A 13,901-nucleotide genomic window follows, 5' to 3' on the forward strand; every position below is an offset into this window, starting at 1 on the left:
TCATCTCACTCAAACAAGAAAGCCACCAGCCAACAGTCTTCTTTACTCCTCCACTGCTTTATTTGGCTATTTCTCTAATAGGAATTAGCTTCATTTATTCTTACTTTGTTTCCTGTGTTCCACGGGGCGCGCGGCGGCTCCTCCGTTGGGTTCGCGGAGGCAACGGCAGAACGGCCGCGCGCTCCGGCGGCTCCGCAGCAGCAGCAGCAGCAGCAGCAGCAGCAGCAGCAGCAGCAGCGCCTGTCTCGATCGGTTTTCCGCTCGAGTTCCCGCTCGCCCTCCGTGCCCTTCTCCCTCTCAGACTCCCTGTGATCCCGTTCGGTCCCGTCTTTGTTGCGCCTCTCCCAGCCCGGCTCATGCCGCGCCCCGCAAGGCGGCCGTGGGCGAGCCGGCCCCCTGCCCGCCCCTGTCGGGCACGCCGCGGTGCCGCCTCCGCGGGGCTCAGTCCGTACCGCCTGTGGCACCTTTTGAAGAGCCTGTGGACGAGCTCCTCGCTGCACTGGTGGCGGTGGTGGAGCAGCACCGTCTCTTGGCTCCGCCTGGCGCGGGCCCCGGCGCTGGCCCGGCCCCGACCGAGGCCCCTCCCGCGGTTCCGCCCACAGCTGGCCCGCAGCCGCCCGGCTCCCGCCCCGCCGCCGGCGCATTCCCCCGAGCGAGCCTCGCCGCCCGGCAGTTCGGCCGCCGGCCCCGAGGCGCCGGAGCCCGGGGCGGCTCGGGAAGCAGCGGCGGCCGGGGCGGGCGGGTGCCCCGGGCAGAATGCCGAGAGCGCGGTGCTGTCCGCACGGGCGGAGAAGCCTCCCCTGGAGCAGCTGTACCGGGAGGGCCCGCTGCTGGGGAGCGGCGGCTTCGGCAGCGTTTACGCCGGGACCCGGCTCGCCGACGGCGTTCCGGTAAGAGACGGGGCCGGCTCGGAGCGGGGAGGTGGGGCGGCGAGCGGCGGGCGGCGAGCTGAGCCCTCCGCTCGCCTTGGCTTGCAGGTGGCCATCAAGCGAGTGTCCCGGGACCGCGTCTTGGAGTGGGCGCGGCTGGTGAGTGAGCGGGGCCAGCGGGAGCAGGCGGCGGGGCGTGGCGGGCGGGGTAAGGCCAGGCCCGGCCGGGTGGGAGCCGGGACGCTGCGATGGGAGCGAGCGTGGAGCGAGCGGGGGCCGCGCAGCGTCCCGGGCCATGGGCAATGGGAGCTGCGGTGGCGCCGGGCAGGGGGTGGCGAAGGCGAGCGCAGCATCGGCGCCGCTGACGGCATGGCGGCTCCCCCGCAGCACGACGGCGCCCTTGTGCCCCTGGAGCTGGTGCTGCTCTGGATGGCGTCGTGGCCCGGCTTCCGCGGCATCGTGCGGCTCCTGGACTGGTTCGAGCTGCCCAACGGCTTCGCGCTGGTCATGGAGCGTCCGGAGCGCTGTCAGGACCTCTGGCACCTGCTGCACGCGGGGGGGTTCCTGCCAGAGCCCGTGGCGCGGGCGCTGTTCCGGCAGGTGCTGGGGGCCGTGCGGCACTGCACCAGCCGCGGCGTCCTGCACCGCGACATCAAGGCCGAGAACGTGCTCGTTGACCTGGCCACCGGCGAGGCGAAGCTCATCGACTTCGGCTGCGGCACGATCCTGCAGGACGGCTTCTACACCCAGATGGCCGGTGAGCCCAAAGCCGGGGCCCAGCCGGGCAGTGGAGCTTCTCCCCTTTGCTTCCACGGGTGAAACACACAGGGAGGGAGGGAGGGGGAATGCTGCTTCAGCCGGCTGCAGCCAAGTTGCATTTTGGCAGGAGGTGGCTGGGAGGGAGCAATCAACATTGGCCTGATGAGCTGTGCCCGTGTGCCATAGGAACGCGGGAGTACTACCCACCGGAGTGGATCCTCTTTGGCCGCTACCATGGCCAGCCAGCCACCATCTGGTCCCTGGGCATCCTGCTCTATCAGCTGGTGTGCAGGCACCTTCCTTTCAAAAGCAGAGAGGACATCGTCCGGGGACAGCTCTTCTTCCCGCCCTGGGTGTCTCAAGGTGGGGATGGGCCTTCAAGGCGCGGGAGCAAGAACGGCTTTGGGAGAGGGCAGGTGGCACATAAGTGTCCTGCTGTTGCAGCTGGGGAGGAGGTTCATCTCCTGGGCTGAGCTGGACGAGGTGGCACGTGTACCTCTGCTGCTCTCTTCCAGAAGAGAGGATGGATGGGAAGCTGTGCGAACAGCTCTGAGCACTCTTAGTGTGCTGTGGGCACTGTGAAATCTGGGAGAGCATGGACAGGAGCTGACCAGCAGTTTCTGGTTTCTCTCTGCAGAGTGCCAGCACCTGATCAGGTGGTGCTTATCCATGGACCCTGCAGACAGGCCATCCTTGGATGACCTTTTAGAACATTCTTGGGTGCAGAAGCCCCACCTGGCCCAGGAGACAGCAGAGATCCATCCCTCTGCACAGTAGAATCCAGGATGCCCGCAAGCAGCAGCTGCTCGTGTCTCGTGGCTCTCAAAGAATTCCCCAGAGCATTTCCCAGTGGCCCTGGCATGGAGCAGAGAGCACAGCCAAGGAGGTGCTTCCTCAGGTCCCCGGCGATTTGTGGAGGGAGCGGCTCAGGGCTCCCCATCCTATTGGAGAAATTGTGGCACAGTGCAGTGAAGTTGCCACAGAGTGGAAAAGGGGAAACATCCCCCTGCAGCTCAATGGCCTCGTGATGTCCCCGCGAGCCAAGGCACATCTGGCGTGTTCTTCTGGAGATCAGCGCAGAGTTGGAGAACGCCGTCCTCGAGCTGGCCACTGGCAGGGCAAAGCTGATGGGCTTTGGTTGCAGCCCCTTCCTAGAGGACACGCTCTGCACCCCAACGAAATCAAGATGAGTCCCCAGGCAGCGCAGGGGTGGGGGGATGCTCGTGCCTCCAGGCATGGCAGGGCTCAGCCTGGCCACGTGCCGGTGGTTCCCCGTGGGGTGGCAGTGGACAATATTAATCTTTCTGCCAACTGCTCAGCTGCTTTTTGGTGGGGCAGGGGATGGATGTTGTGGAAGGGGAGCCAGCTCCTGGCCTCGCTGACAGCTTCTTCCTGCCAGCATGGCACAGGCTGGGGTGGGGGCATCCGGCCTGACATAAGCGTCCATCCGTGTGGATGGGGAACAGCAGAGGGGGACGGGTTCTTTAGCCATGGCCCAGCTGCTCTGCTTTGCAGGCCCTTGAGGAAGGGGTGGGCATACAGGTGGGAAAGGTAGGGTTTTTCCCCACCACTGGAGAGATTTTAGTATCATAAAGAGCGGTCAGACCTTCCCCAGTCCTGTGAAACGGTGACAACCTTTGGTGCTTTTTCTTGTTTCCAGGTCTTGTTTTGAAATGACTTTCATGCAATTGTTCTTTGCTTTTTCCAGAAAGATTGCAGCTTGTGTCCAGACCAGATGGAGAAGCACCGGTACCGTCCCTGGAGTGCATCCCGTGCCGGTGCTACCCGGGGAGGGTCCACGGTGTGGATGTCCCCTGCAAAAGGATGAGGACCTTGTGTGGGATCGGCTCCTCTCCTGGCAGCAGGTCTCCAGAGGTGGGTACCCGGTTCCACAGCTCGGGTGGCAGAAGGGCTTAGGGCAAACGGCAGCAGGCACACGAGAATGTCGCTCTTGCAGCTGCTGAGGAGGTTGTTGTGCCATGCTTGAGCAGAAGAGGTGGAGCGTGTCCTGCCACGCTGCTCTCCTCTAACAAGGAGGGAATGGGCTGGGAGGTTTGGGCTCTGAGCACAGCCAGCAGCCTGGCCTGAGTATAGGCTATGGTGGGACAGGGGGGAGAGGAGCCTGCTGCCACTGACCGTGGCTTTCTGGTTTCTGTCCCCAGGCTACCAGCAGCTCATGCCATGGAAACGGCACCGCTCGACCTGCCAGTCTGGGAGGGCTGGACGGCAGCGGGTGTTCATTTGCTGCCAAAAATAAATCATTCTTGTTACTAACATCATCGTCATCATCGGAGCATTTCTTTCATCCTTTTTTCAAGCTTTTGGCCTCCCTTCTTCCACCGAAATCTCTTTGCCTCTTTCCTCATCCACTTGGTGGAATTGGTGGGGGGGGTTTAAGTAACACAAAAAGTTCAGCAACAATTCCTGTTGCCAACCGCAGCAGTCTCTTCAAGAACCTGGAGTTGGTAGCCAGGCCCACATTTCACTTGGAAAGGGGAGTGGTTTGCAGGGACAAAGATGTCCCTCTGCTGCAAAAGCAGGGAGGAAATCAGAAGCAGCAAAATGCAATTTCAGCTCTACCCCCGCCCAAAGTTGTCTGCGTCTTTGCCCTCCACTCCAAAATAGGCAGGCAAGGCTGGACTTGAACAAGGTTCAAGTCCTTCATGGTCCCTTGGCATTAAAGGGATCAAGTAAAACTCTCGTATGCAGTAATTGGAGTACAGCTACTGTAGGGATAAAGGAAATGTTGGGAGCTGGGACATCCTTCTTGTCTCCTTTGTCTCCCCAGGTGTTGTAGCCTGGATAGCTGTTAAGATGGTTGCAGGTAAAGGAGCAGCAAGGGCCTTTGTATGGGATCCACGGAGATGTTTATTTCAGCCACTGCGTGGATAGTCCAGGGTCAGAGGCAAAGACAAAGGGGAACGTCGGGGTGAGGGTCCAGGTTGAAGCAGATGGGTGTCCTGGGCAGGGGGAGCATCAGGGAGCACTTACCAGGGGACATGGGGGTGGCACAAAGGTGGGGTTAGGGCATGGGAGCCAACAGGGAAACAGGGTGGGAGTGACCAAAAGCCTGAGAGACAGGGAGAGGGCAGGGGGCTGGCCCAGGGAACAGAACAGGGCTACATTGGCATGACAGAACAGGGCTTGCTATGAGAGAAGCCTCTCGTGTCTTCCTAACTAGGGAATGCCTTTTAGGGTCTCCACAGTGGGGTGTTTTGGGTTCAGTTTGAGTTTGGGTGGAGATACTGCTTTAGTGTAGTGGTTTTGGATTGTTAATTTGAACGTTTTTAGTTGTGAGATAGGATTAGGAGGAAGATAAAACAGGCTTAGCTTTAAATGGTACAAAGACAAACTTTATTACCAGAAACTATAGGGGAAAAAAGAAGAAGAAAAATTAGAATAAAACTTCAGACTACTCTTCTTCTTTCCACACATTTGTTTTTTTTGCATTGACAGCATACAAAGAACAACTCAGTTAGTTTACCATTTCTAAAATAGTCATTTACTTGTTTCTTTCAGAGAGGAGATTCTTCAGCCTATAGAGATTTTTCATAAGAAACCATTTTTAGGTGGTCTTGCTGTTCTAGTGTTTAGCCGTCAGGGAGGATAGAGATCTGGTTATTATGTAATATTTTTTTTCTCAACTAACATTTTAATTCATAACTAATACTGAGGACCATATCAACTTATGAGGCACACTTAAAGGATTATAATAGTTGAAACAAAAGCTTACTCCACTTTTAAAAATAGAGGGTGTTTTTCTTCTTCTTCCCTAGGGAGAAGCAGGGGTTTTTTCACTATTTAAACCTAGGGCACTTACAGCAATTTTAACATTGGTTTATTTTAACACCAACGCTTCTTCTTACATCTAGAGTTAGAATCTTTAATCCACCCCATATTTTTTTATGTGTTATAGGGAAACAAGGGTTGCTTTTCTGTAGCATAAAAAAAAGGGAAGAATTTCAGTCTATGTCTTCCTTCCCTCAGCTGAGACTTGACTCTTCTCATACTTTGATTTTGGTGTTTTTTGTGCTGTTTTTGTACATATTATCATTTTGGTTCTCTGTTTCTTTTTCCACAGGACAGAGAATAAAGTATTTGTAAAGTCATATTTTGGGCAGTGAAAAAGTTAATATTTTGCCGGGGCAGGAGAGGGTTCTGTGATTGTTTTTAGGTGGGGCGGCCGGAGCTCTTTACCATAAGGAGCCTTCTAAGGCTGCGCTGGGGCCAGGCTGGGATTGTAGGGCCCGGCCAGAAAGCAGAGATGAGTTTTTTGGTTGTAAGGTTGTTTTTTGGCGTTTGCTGTACGTAATGTTAGTGGTGGGCTGGTGGTTTTCCTTTTCCTTTGCCCAGCAGCCGAGGTTGGGGCCCTTGCCAGATCGGGGCCCAGCTGTCTCTCCCCCAGGCCGTGTGGGCGGTGAGGCAGGCCTTTTTTCCACCTTTATCTCTTACTGTTCACTTCCTCTTGCTGGAAACGGGATTGTTGGAACACTTTAGAGGAGACGGCTTATCCATAGTGTTCTGTTTTAAATTGTCTAAAACCGTGTGAGACAGATGGCTTCACATAGGAACATCCCCAGGGCTGCTGAGGGGAAGGCACCACTTTATTTGTTGTGAAGAGAAGTAATCAAAATCCGCAACCAACAAGCTGCAAGGCAGAACGGAGTGGGAATTACAGAAATAAAGGCCTTGAAAAGCAGCTTTGGAAAGCAGCTACTTCCTAGACAGTGCCAAACCCTCCGACCTGGCCTGGCCGGGCCCAGGGCTGGCTGCCCTTGGGAAGGGAAGGGAAGGGAAGGGAAGGGGATGGAGCTGGGGTGGGGGCTCTGTGGCCATGGAAACGAGAGAACCACGGGCCAGCGCGTCACAAAGGGGCAGCCCCGCAAGGGGCTGTGAAGGTTGTGGTTGACACGGACACAGTGGCAGGAGACACGTCTGGCTCTGCCTGTCTGTGCCGACTGCTGGCGATTGGAGTCACCCCACCTTGTTCTAGGGCTGGGGACCGAGCTCCTATCGCCGTCTGCTCCGAGACAGTTCCCAAATTCAACCCCAGGTACTTCTGCGAGACAGAAGCACGGGTTCAAAGATGGATTTTACTGCAAAAGGAAAGACCACGGAAGGAAAAGGTGAGGATAGAAAGGAGCTGAAAGGCCCGAGTCAAATGGAGACAAATTCCACCAGATTTCAGGGAAAATTGGTCCATGGTGGTCAGTTCTGGCTCTGTGTCAGAGTTGGTGGCTGTGAGCTACAGGTGATCTTGCCAGGACAGCCCTGGCATCACAACATTTTCTCATTAGCTTACTCATTATGTTTTGTCATTAGCGTCCTCTTCTTTTCACAGTAGCCAAATCACTCAAACTTTCAGTCAGGACAGGGACTGTGGCCACAGCTGACCACAAACTGGACACGGTCATGAGACGCAAGTTCTGTTCCTTTGTTTGCCACCAATGTCAGGTCTCACAACAGATAAATTTCCTGTTCTTCCTCTGCTTGCTAATTGGGTGTAACACTGAGAATGATATTAAGGTGCTATGAAAACGCCAGCAAGTCCTGCCTGCTTGCTGAGAGCTCTTTGTAGTTTGCAGAAACAGCAGTCACAGCTGTGTGGGTCTTTATTGGGTGTTCACAGAAGCCACACTAGAGAAGGAGTTTTTTTCCCCTCTTCCCATTGGAGCCATCCAACTTTCTGTTCAGCCATGGTAACTCAATAGTGTTCAGAGGAATAGTTCACAGGCTAGGTCCTTGAGAAATGAAACCTAAGAAATTTTCTCCAAAGTTCAAGAATCCTGCAAATGCCCCACCCATTAGACGTGTTTATGATAAAGATGGGACTTCACCTAAATGAGTTCATCCCTTGTGAGGCTGGCTCAGCCTCCCACAGAGGTAAGGTGGGAGCTGGGCCGCTCTCTGGTGGGAGGAAGGGTCTTGTGCCAGCCTGGAGAGCCTGTGCACATTGGCAGGGAGCAGTTGTGCCCTGCAGGTGCCCCCTGCCATGAGCTGTGCTGCTGCCAGTGCCCCGTGGAGCTGTAGGGCTGCTGAGCTGTGGGGCAGGGAGAGGAGCAGGAGGCTGCATGTGCAGCTGAGCCATTGCTGGGAAGCACAGGGCTCTGGGCTCCCTGCTGTCCCAGAGCAGCCCAGAGGCCAGGGAGTTCCCCTGGGAGCTCTGTGGAAGTGGCTCAGGGTGTGATCCTGTGGCCTGCCTCAGGTGGCTGCTGTCAGGTGCATGTTTCCCTGTGCAGCTAGTTTCCAGGAAAGTTTCCAGGAAATGTGTTCTATGAAATATGGAGCTTCAGATGCTTTAGGTTTGCATTGCAGCCTCTGTTACAGTTTTATATCTCTACTTTCCAGGCCTGACTGGCTACCCTCTTGCCAAGAAGTTTTCCCTGGCAAATCCTTCTATGCTCCTTCCCTCCAAGCCATTGCCTCCCATCCAGAAGGACTCTCCTTCCACCAAGCCAAGCACAGTGTCCAGAGGAGAGCACGAGACTGGGAAAAACGGCACCGGCTGCGAGGATAAAATTAGAAATAACAGGGAGCTGAGTTCAGAAGGAAAAGAACAGATGGTAAGGAGACCGAGCTAAGTCCTGTGTGATAGATTTTCACTTTCTGCACTGTAAGCAGAGCTCAGAGAGCTTTTCCTGTGGTGTGAGCACATGGAACCAGCTGGGCCAAGGAAGAGCTCAGCTGGACACTGCACTTCTGGGAAGTGTCTGAGAAAACGCTGCCTTTGCAATGGGTGTGTAGTGCAAACTTCACATCTTCAGCATGCATCAATGGCAGGAGAAGTCTTTGAATGGTTTCTGGGCTCTGTCATAATTCCTTGTCTGACTTATGACTGAGAAAAGCCCAAGAATCAGGCCAAGCTGCTTATGCTGTCCAATCTGGCCAAGCAAGCATGTTAGATTTTATAACCTACATGTATTTTTGAACCATGGCTGTGTCAGGGATATGTATTCCATCAGCTGTGTCTGCTTGCTAAGGAAAAAAGGAGTTTGCTGGAACAGGCAGTGCTACAAAGTCAGTTCCAGGTGGTCTCAGCTTTTGAGTTGTACAGCCATGGCCTTCTACACAGTTGTCTCTGATGCTATTTCTAGATTTCGTCAGCTTCTGGGCAGCTGTGTGCTCTGGCATGGCTTTGTCCAGAGGGAAGGGATGGGAGGTGGCCATGGGGAGAGCAGCTCAAAGCCCAGGCACACAATTTCCTTTGCAGCAGGGCCAGCACCTGCAGTTGTTTTGGGTTTACCATGGGGTGCAGGAGGAGGCAAATGAGCAACAGCTCTGGCAAACAGAATGTCCAATCAAAGGCTGATGTACTTGATTCCAGCCTTGCTGAGGAAGGGCCCAGTGTATTCCTGACAGGATCTAATCCTTCCACTGCAGTTCAAACAGGTCCTGATTTGGCCCTTTAGTTGTGCCAGAAATGATGGGATACTGAGGAAGGGCGTTCATCTGTCTCCACTGCCTCCACCTCCCTTCCTGGCCATGGCATGGGGGCCCTGGAGAAATTTGGGCAGGCAGAGACCTTCCAGAGAGCAGCAGGGCAGGGAGCTCTGCTGAACTTCCTAAATGCCAGTGAGCCTGAGATGATGGAGGTGTGGGAGCTGGAGAGCACGGAGCATCGCGAGAGCTCAGCAGCTTCTGGGCTGAAAGGCTGCTGGGCAACTGTAAGAGGGAAGGGCAGCAGCAGAAGAATTGAGGGGCTTGAGAAAAGCAGGTTTTGACATCCTGCAGAATGGCTTTGTGGGGACTTGGCTGGAGATCAGCACTGGCTGTGAGGTGCCTAAGAGGCAGGGAGAGAACAGTGATCTGAACCTGTTCCCATACCATCCCAAAGGCCAGTGGAGGCCGTGGCACCGCAGAACAACTTGATACCAAACATGTGGATTCCAGCTGGGATCATAGCCACACTTGCAGTGAACTGAGCCCAAGGAGAGAGTTGGCAAGTCTAGGGCATGAGCACGCCCTCACCACTTGCCTTTTCATTCCCCATGCTAGGCCAAGCTACTCCAGCAGTTTGACTGGTCTTTTCCTGCCAGGTCCCAGTTAAAAGCATGGCTAAATGTCTTCAGCCATCAGTGAGGAAGGGCTGAATGCTTCATCTGAGCACTCTGTACCACTCTTTCCAGGCATCCTTGCTGTATCCCAGAGGTGGGGATATGAAGAAGGGGTCATTGGGACTGCCTTTGGTCCCCCCTATACCCAAGGCAGTCAGTCCCCGTGTTGGCAGTGCTGCAGGGTCTCTGCACAGCTCTGTGCAGCTGGATGTCCAAGAGTCCCAGGAGATGAGGTAAGCCAAGGTGTCTGCTGCTCCACTCTGCTGTTCAGCTCCCTCTTGCCATCTTGTGAGGTTCCTTTGCACAGTCAGCTGTCTCCCATGTATTTAGGCAAACCTCTGTGTATTCACCATTTGGCCCATCTGTGATGATCCAGCTCCATGTCAAACCCCACACCATGTGTCCCAAGAGCAGAGGTGGTGGTGGTGGGGAAGAGGAGGCAGGGCTTAAAAGCACCTGAAGATGGGTCCTCTGCTGGGCTTGGTATTGATTCCCTCTGTAATGTTTGTGGTGTCATTTGGGAGCTGTATTGCATGGCTCTGGATCCTGCAGATCTTTGAATACTGTGATCCTTGACTGGCAACTTCAGCACCGGAAAACTCTGTTTGGCCAAATATTGGATGCTGGAGGGGTGTCTCCGTCTTTACGTGCTGCTTCTGTAAATGTCAGGCATAATTTCTCTGTGCCTGGGACGGCGCTGTGAAATGAGAACCCCGCTATATTTTCCGGGTATAGATGTAAAATCCTATCAATGTTTAATATTTAGGTCTGGGATTAAAACAGAGGGCAAGGAGGTAGAGAAGAGCTATAGTACTGTACCTGATGGGAAGATATTGGCTTGAATATATATGAGAAAATGTAGCTGTCAATGTAGCTTATCTGAAGGACAGCAATAATGAAGGAGTCACAAAAATGTCATTCCAACTGGAAAGCTTTGGTAGTGCATTGAAAGTGCAATGTGAATACCCTTGCCTAGCAGTTGAGTTGGAAAAAGGCTTTTCCTTCTTGAGACAGCCATGAGGTGGAATATCCTTCTCAGGATACTGCCGTGTTCGGACCACATGTAGCACGAGACTGGTACCAGTGAGAGCCACAAGCAGGCAAAGTCAAGCTTTGTCAGCAGAACCAAAGTAGCTGCCCTCCCTGCAGACTCGTGTCTCATCTTGGCAGCTCCTGCTGCTTGAGGGAGGCTGTAGGAGCCCCTTGGCTCCAAAAGGAAAGTCAGCAGAATTGGGGAGTTATGGTGCAAGTTGAGGAATGACTGCTGAGTTTCAGCTGGAGCTTGGCCAGCTCTGCCTGGCTGCAGCAACTGAATGCTTAAGGACAATTAATGAGCTTTGCATCTTGTTGGCTTGATGTGTTGCATTTTCTCCTTCATCAGAGGGACCAAGCAAGGAAGGATTGCTACACCTGTTCCTTCCCTTCGCTTTCTCCCTCCTCATATGTTCTTGTGTTTTCCATTTTCTCAAGGCCACGATCAAGCAGCAGCATCAGAGAGAAGAAGTCTGAACATGCAGGTAGGTACAGGGCATGTCTGTCTTAAAATTACTACTAGAACCTTGAATTAGAGGTGATATTTTGAAAGCTTTGTTAAAAATCATTCTTTTAAAAATTTCTTTAAACTCATTTGAATTCCTTGATGGGCTCAGTGGACTATCCCAGAGCCCAGTCACTGGGAGTGTGCTGCAGTGGTGTAGTGAAAATTCCTGCATTGTGAATCTTGAGTGGCAAGAGCTGGATTGGGACCTTGGGGCCCTGGAAGTGCAGTGCAGGAAAAGGAAACATTCCTGTCCATCCAGCACACGCCTTTTATCTCCATGCAGTCTTTCTCATGTCAGAATTAGCAGAGAAGAAGAAGGCATTTATCAGGAAATTAGAAATCCTCTCAATCCATCCTCCTGCCCTTGAAGGAGATAACATTTCCTTGAGGCAGATTCTGAACTGAAACCTTTGACACCTGAAAGAGAGTCATGGACTATCAAAGCCATTGCCTGGTTTTGCTCTGGGAGAAAGAGGGGAAACCTTCTGTGAGAGAAAGTCCTTTTGAATTTTCCAGTTATGGAGATGGAAACTTCCAAAGTGATGCAGCCTATGCAGGGTCTGAGTCTGTCATCCTCTGACAGCACAAGCCCAGAGCCACCTGTGGAAGGTTCACCATGACAAATCTCTTGCCCCACTGCCTCTGCCTGTGTCAGTGTTGCAGGCTGAGGCTGGGGGAGGAGATGCCTTCTGCCTTGTCCCTCTGTCCCTGCCTTGCCTGATCCCTGACAAGTAGAATTGTGCCAGACAAACTGCGGTCTCTGGTGCGTCTGTGCCAGCCAATGCCTTTGAGTTGAAAGCCTCCAGCAAAGCCTGTTGTTGTTCCTTTGCCATTTTGGGGCACGTCACGATAGGAGAGATGAAATTTGAAGACATAATTAGCTGATGAAGAAAGCAGATGAGATTTCCAGGTCCCTTTGCTCTGGGTTATTTCTGAGAAATCCTGGGTTTTGTCCCTTTGGAATGACTCCTTAATTGGTGATATGCAGCTGGAATGCTTAATGCAGCTAGGGAGAAGTATTGCTCAGTAAGTAAGGTGATGTTTTTGCTGGATTCATTTTGGACTAGAAATGTGCAATTTCATTAAATATTACCTGTTGTGCTTTCATAAATTGACCTGTACATTCTCTATGGATAAATAAAAGATTGATTTAAGGATGTTCTTCTTTTTATCATCTGCCATCTTCCATTTCCATTAAGGAAAGTTTGAATTGCTTTTAACTGCCATGATGAGAAATGTTTTGATGCAGGTCTTGTTTATACTGGATTTGGGTGTGTCTGCAGGAAAGAAAGCAGGGAATAAACCCACGGGACAAGTATTTGAGCAGAAGTGGAACGTTTGAAAGCTAATTTGTTCCCTAAAGATTTGGGCTCCTTGAATACTGAGGATATGTAATGGGGAGCGCAAAGCTTCCTTTACTTGTAACATGGGGTGCCATTGTTCTTGTACCATCACTTCCTTTGTTGTAAAGCAAAATAAAAGCAACCAAGAAAACCCAACCCAGAACTGAGTGGGACTTAGAGAAACAAAGGCCCTGAAAACTAGCATCTGAAAACAACTACTTCCTAGGTGTAATTGTCAAATACTTGTGATCACTGTGGTTTGCCAACTGTTTGGAAGGAAAGGGATCCCAAAGTACTTGATGGGCAATGAGTAATACATAAGGAAAGGAGTAGAAGCTCTCTCTCCTGGCTTGCCAGCTCCATACCGTTCAGAGGAATTACAGTGATGGTAGTTTCATGGAAAAAACATCAACAACAACAAAAAACCACAAAGTGATTTTCTGATTAATTCAAAACTCCCGTGTATTCCTCATCAATTAGATGATTGTTTGTAAAGGTGGGAGTTCACCTAACTCACTTTTTCCCTCGTGAGCCTGGCTCAGCCTCCCGCAGAGGTAAGGTGGGAGCTGGGCCACTCTCTGGTGGGAGGAAGGGTCTTGTGCCAGCCTGGAGAGCCTGTGCACATTGCCAGGGAGCAGTTGTGCCCTGCAGGTGCCCCCTGCCATGAGCTGTGCTGCTGCCAGTGCCCCGTGGAGCTGTGGGGCTGCTGAGCTGTGGGGCAGGGAGAGGAGCAGGAGGCTGCATGTGCAGCTGAGCCATTGCTGGGAAGCACAGGGCTCTGGGCTCCCTGCTGTCCCAGGGCAGCCCAGAGGCCAGGGAGTTCCCCTGGGAGATCTGTGGAAGTGGCTCAGGGTATCCTGTGGCCTGCCTCAGGTGGCTGCTGTCAGGTGCATGTTTCCCTGTGCTGCTAGTTTCCAGGATAGTTTCCAGGAAATGTGTCCCATGAAACATGGAGCTTCTGATGTTTTAGGTTTACATTGCAGCCTCTGTTACATTTTGTTTTCCCACTTTGCAGGCCTGAGTGGTGACTTTATTGCCGAGAATCTTTCTGGGTCACCTCCCTCTATGCTCCTTCCCTCCAAGCCGTTGCCTCCCATCCGGAAGGGCTCTCCTTCCTGCAAGCCAATCATAATGTGCAGTGGAGAGGAAGAGAAAGGGAAAGATGGCACTGGCTACAAAGATATCAGTAGAAACAGTGCGGAGCTGAGTTCAGAGGGAAAAGGGAGTGAGGTAAGGATACCAAGCTAAGTCCTGTGTGATAGATTTTCAGTTTCTGCACTGTAGTGATTCCTAGAGAGGCTGATCTGGAAGAGAGACCGCGCATAGTTAAAGGAAT

General features: G+C 52.8%; 1 protein-coding gene across 1 annotated transcript; it reads left to right on the forward strand.

The window, feature by feature from the left end:
- Positions 1 to 818: 818 nt before the first annotated feature.
- LOC134042049 (serine/threonine-protein kinase pim-1-like) lies at positions 819 to 2,330 on the forward strand (the record flags this gene model as incomplete). Its single annotated transcript, XM_062489124.1, has 5 exons — positions 819 to 890; positions 978 to 1,028; positions 1,257 to 1,622; positions 1,823 to 1,991; positions 2,266 to 2,330. Coding segments are annotated over 5 exons (723 nt in total), but the record flags the coding sequence as incomplete, so codon positions are not given.
- Positions 2,331 to 13,901: the final 11,571 nt, after the last annotated feature.

This window comes from Cinclus cinclus, chromosome 3 (assembly GCF_963662255.1).
Source record: "Cinclus cinclus chromosome 3, bCinCin1.1, whole genome shotgun sequence".
Lineage (NCBI taxonomy): Eukaryota > Metazoa > Chordata > Aves > Passeriformes > Cinclidae > Cinclus > Cinclus cinclus.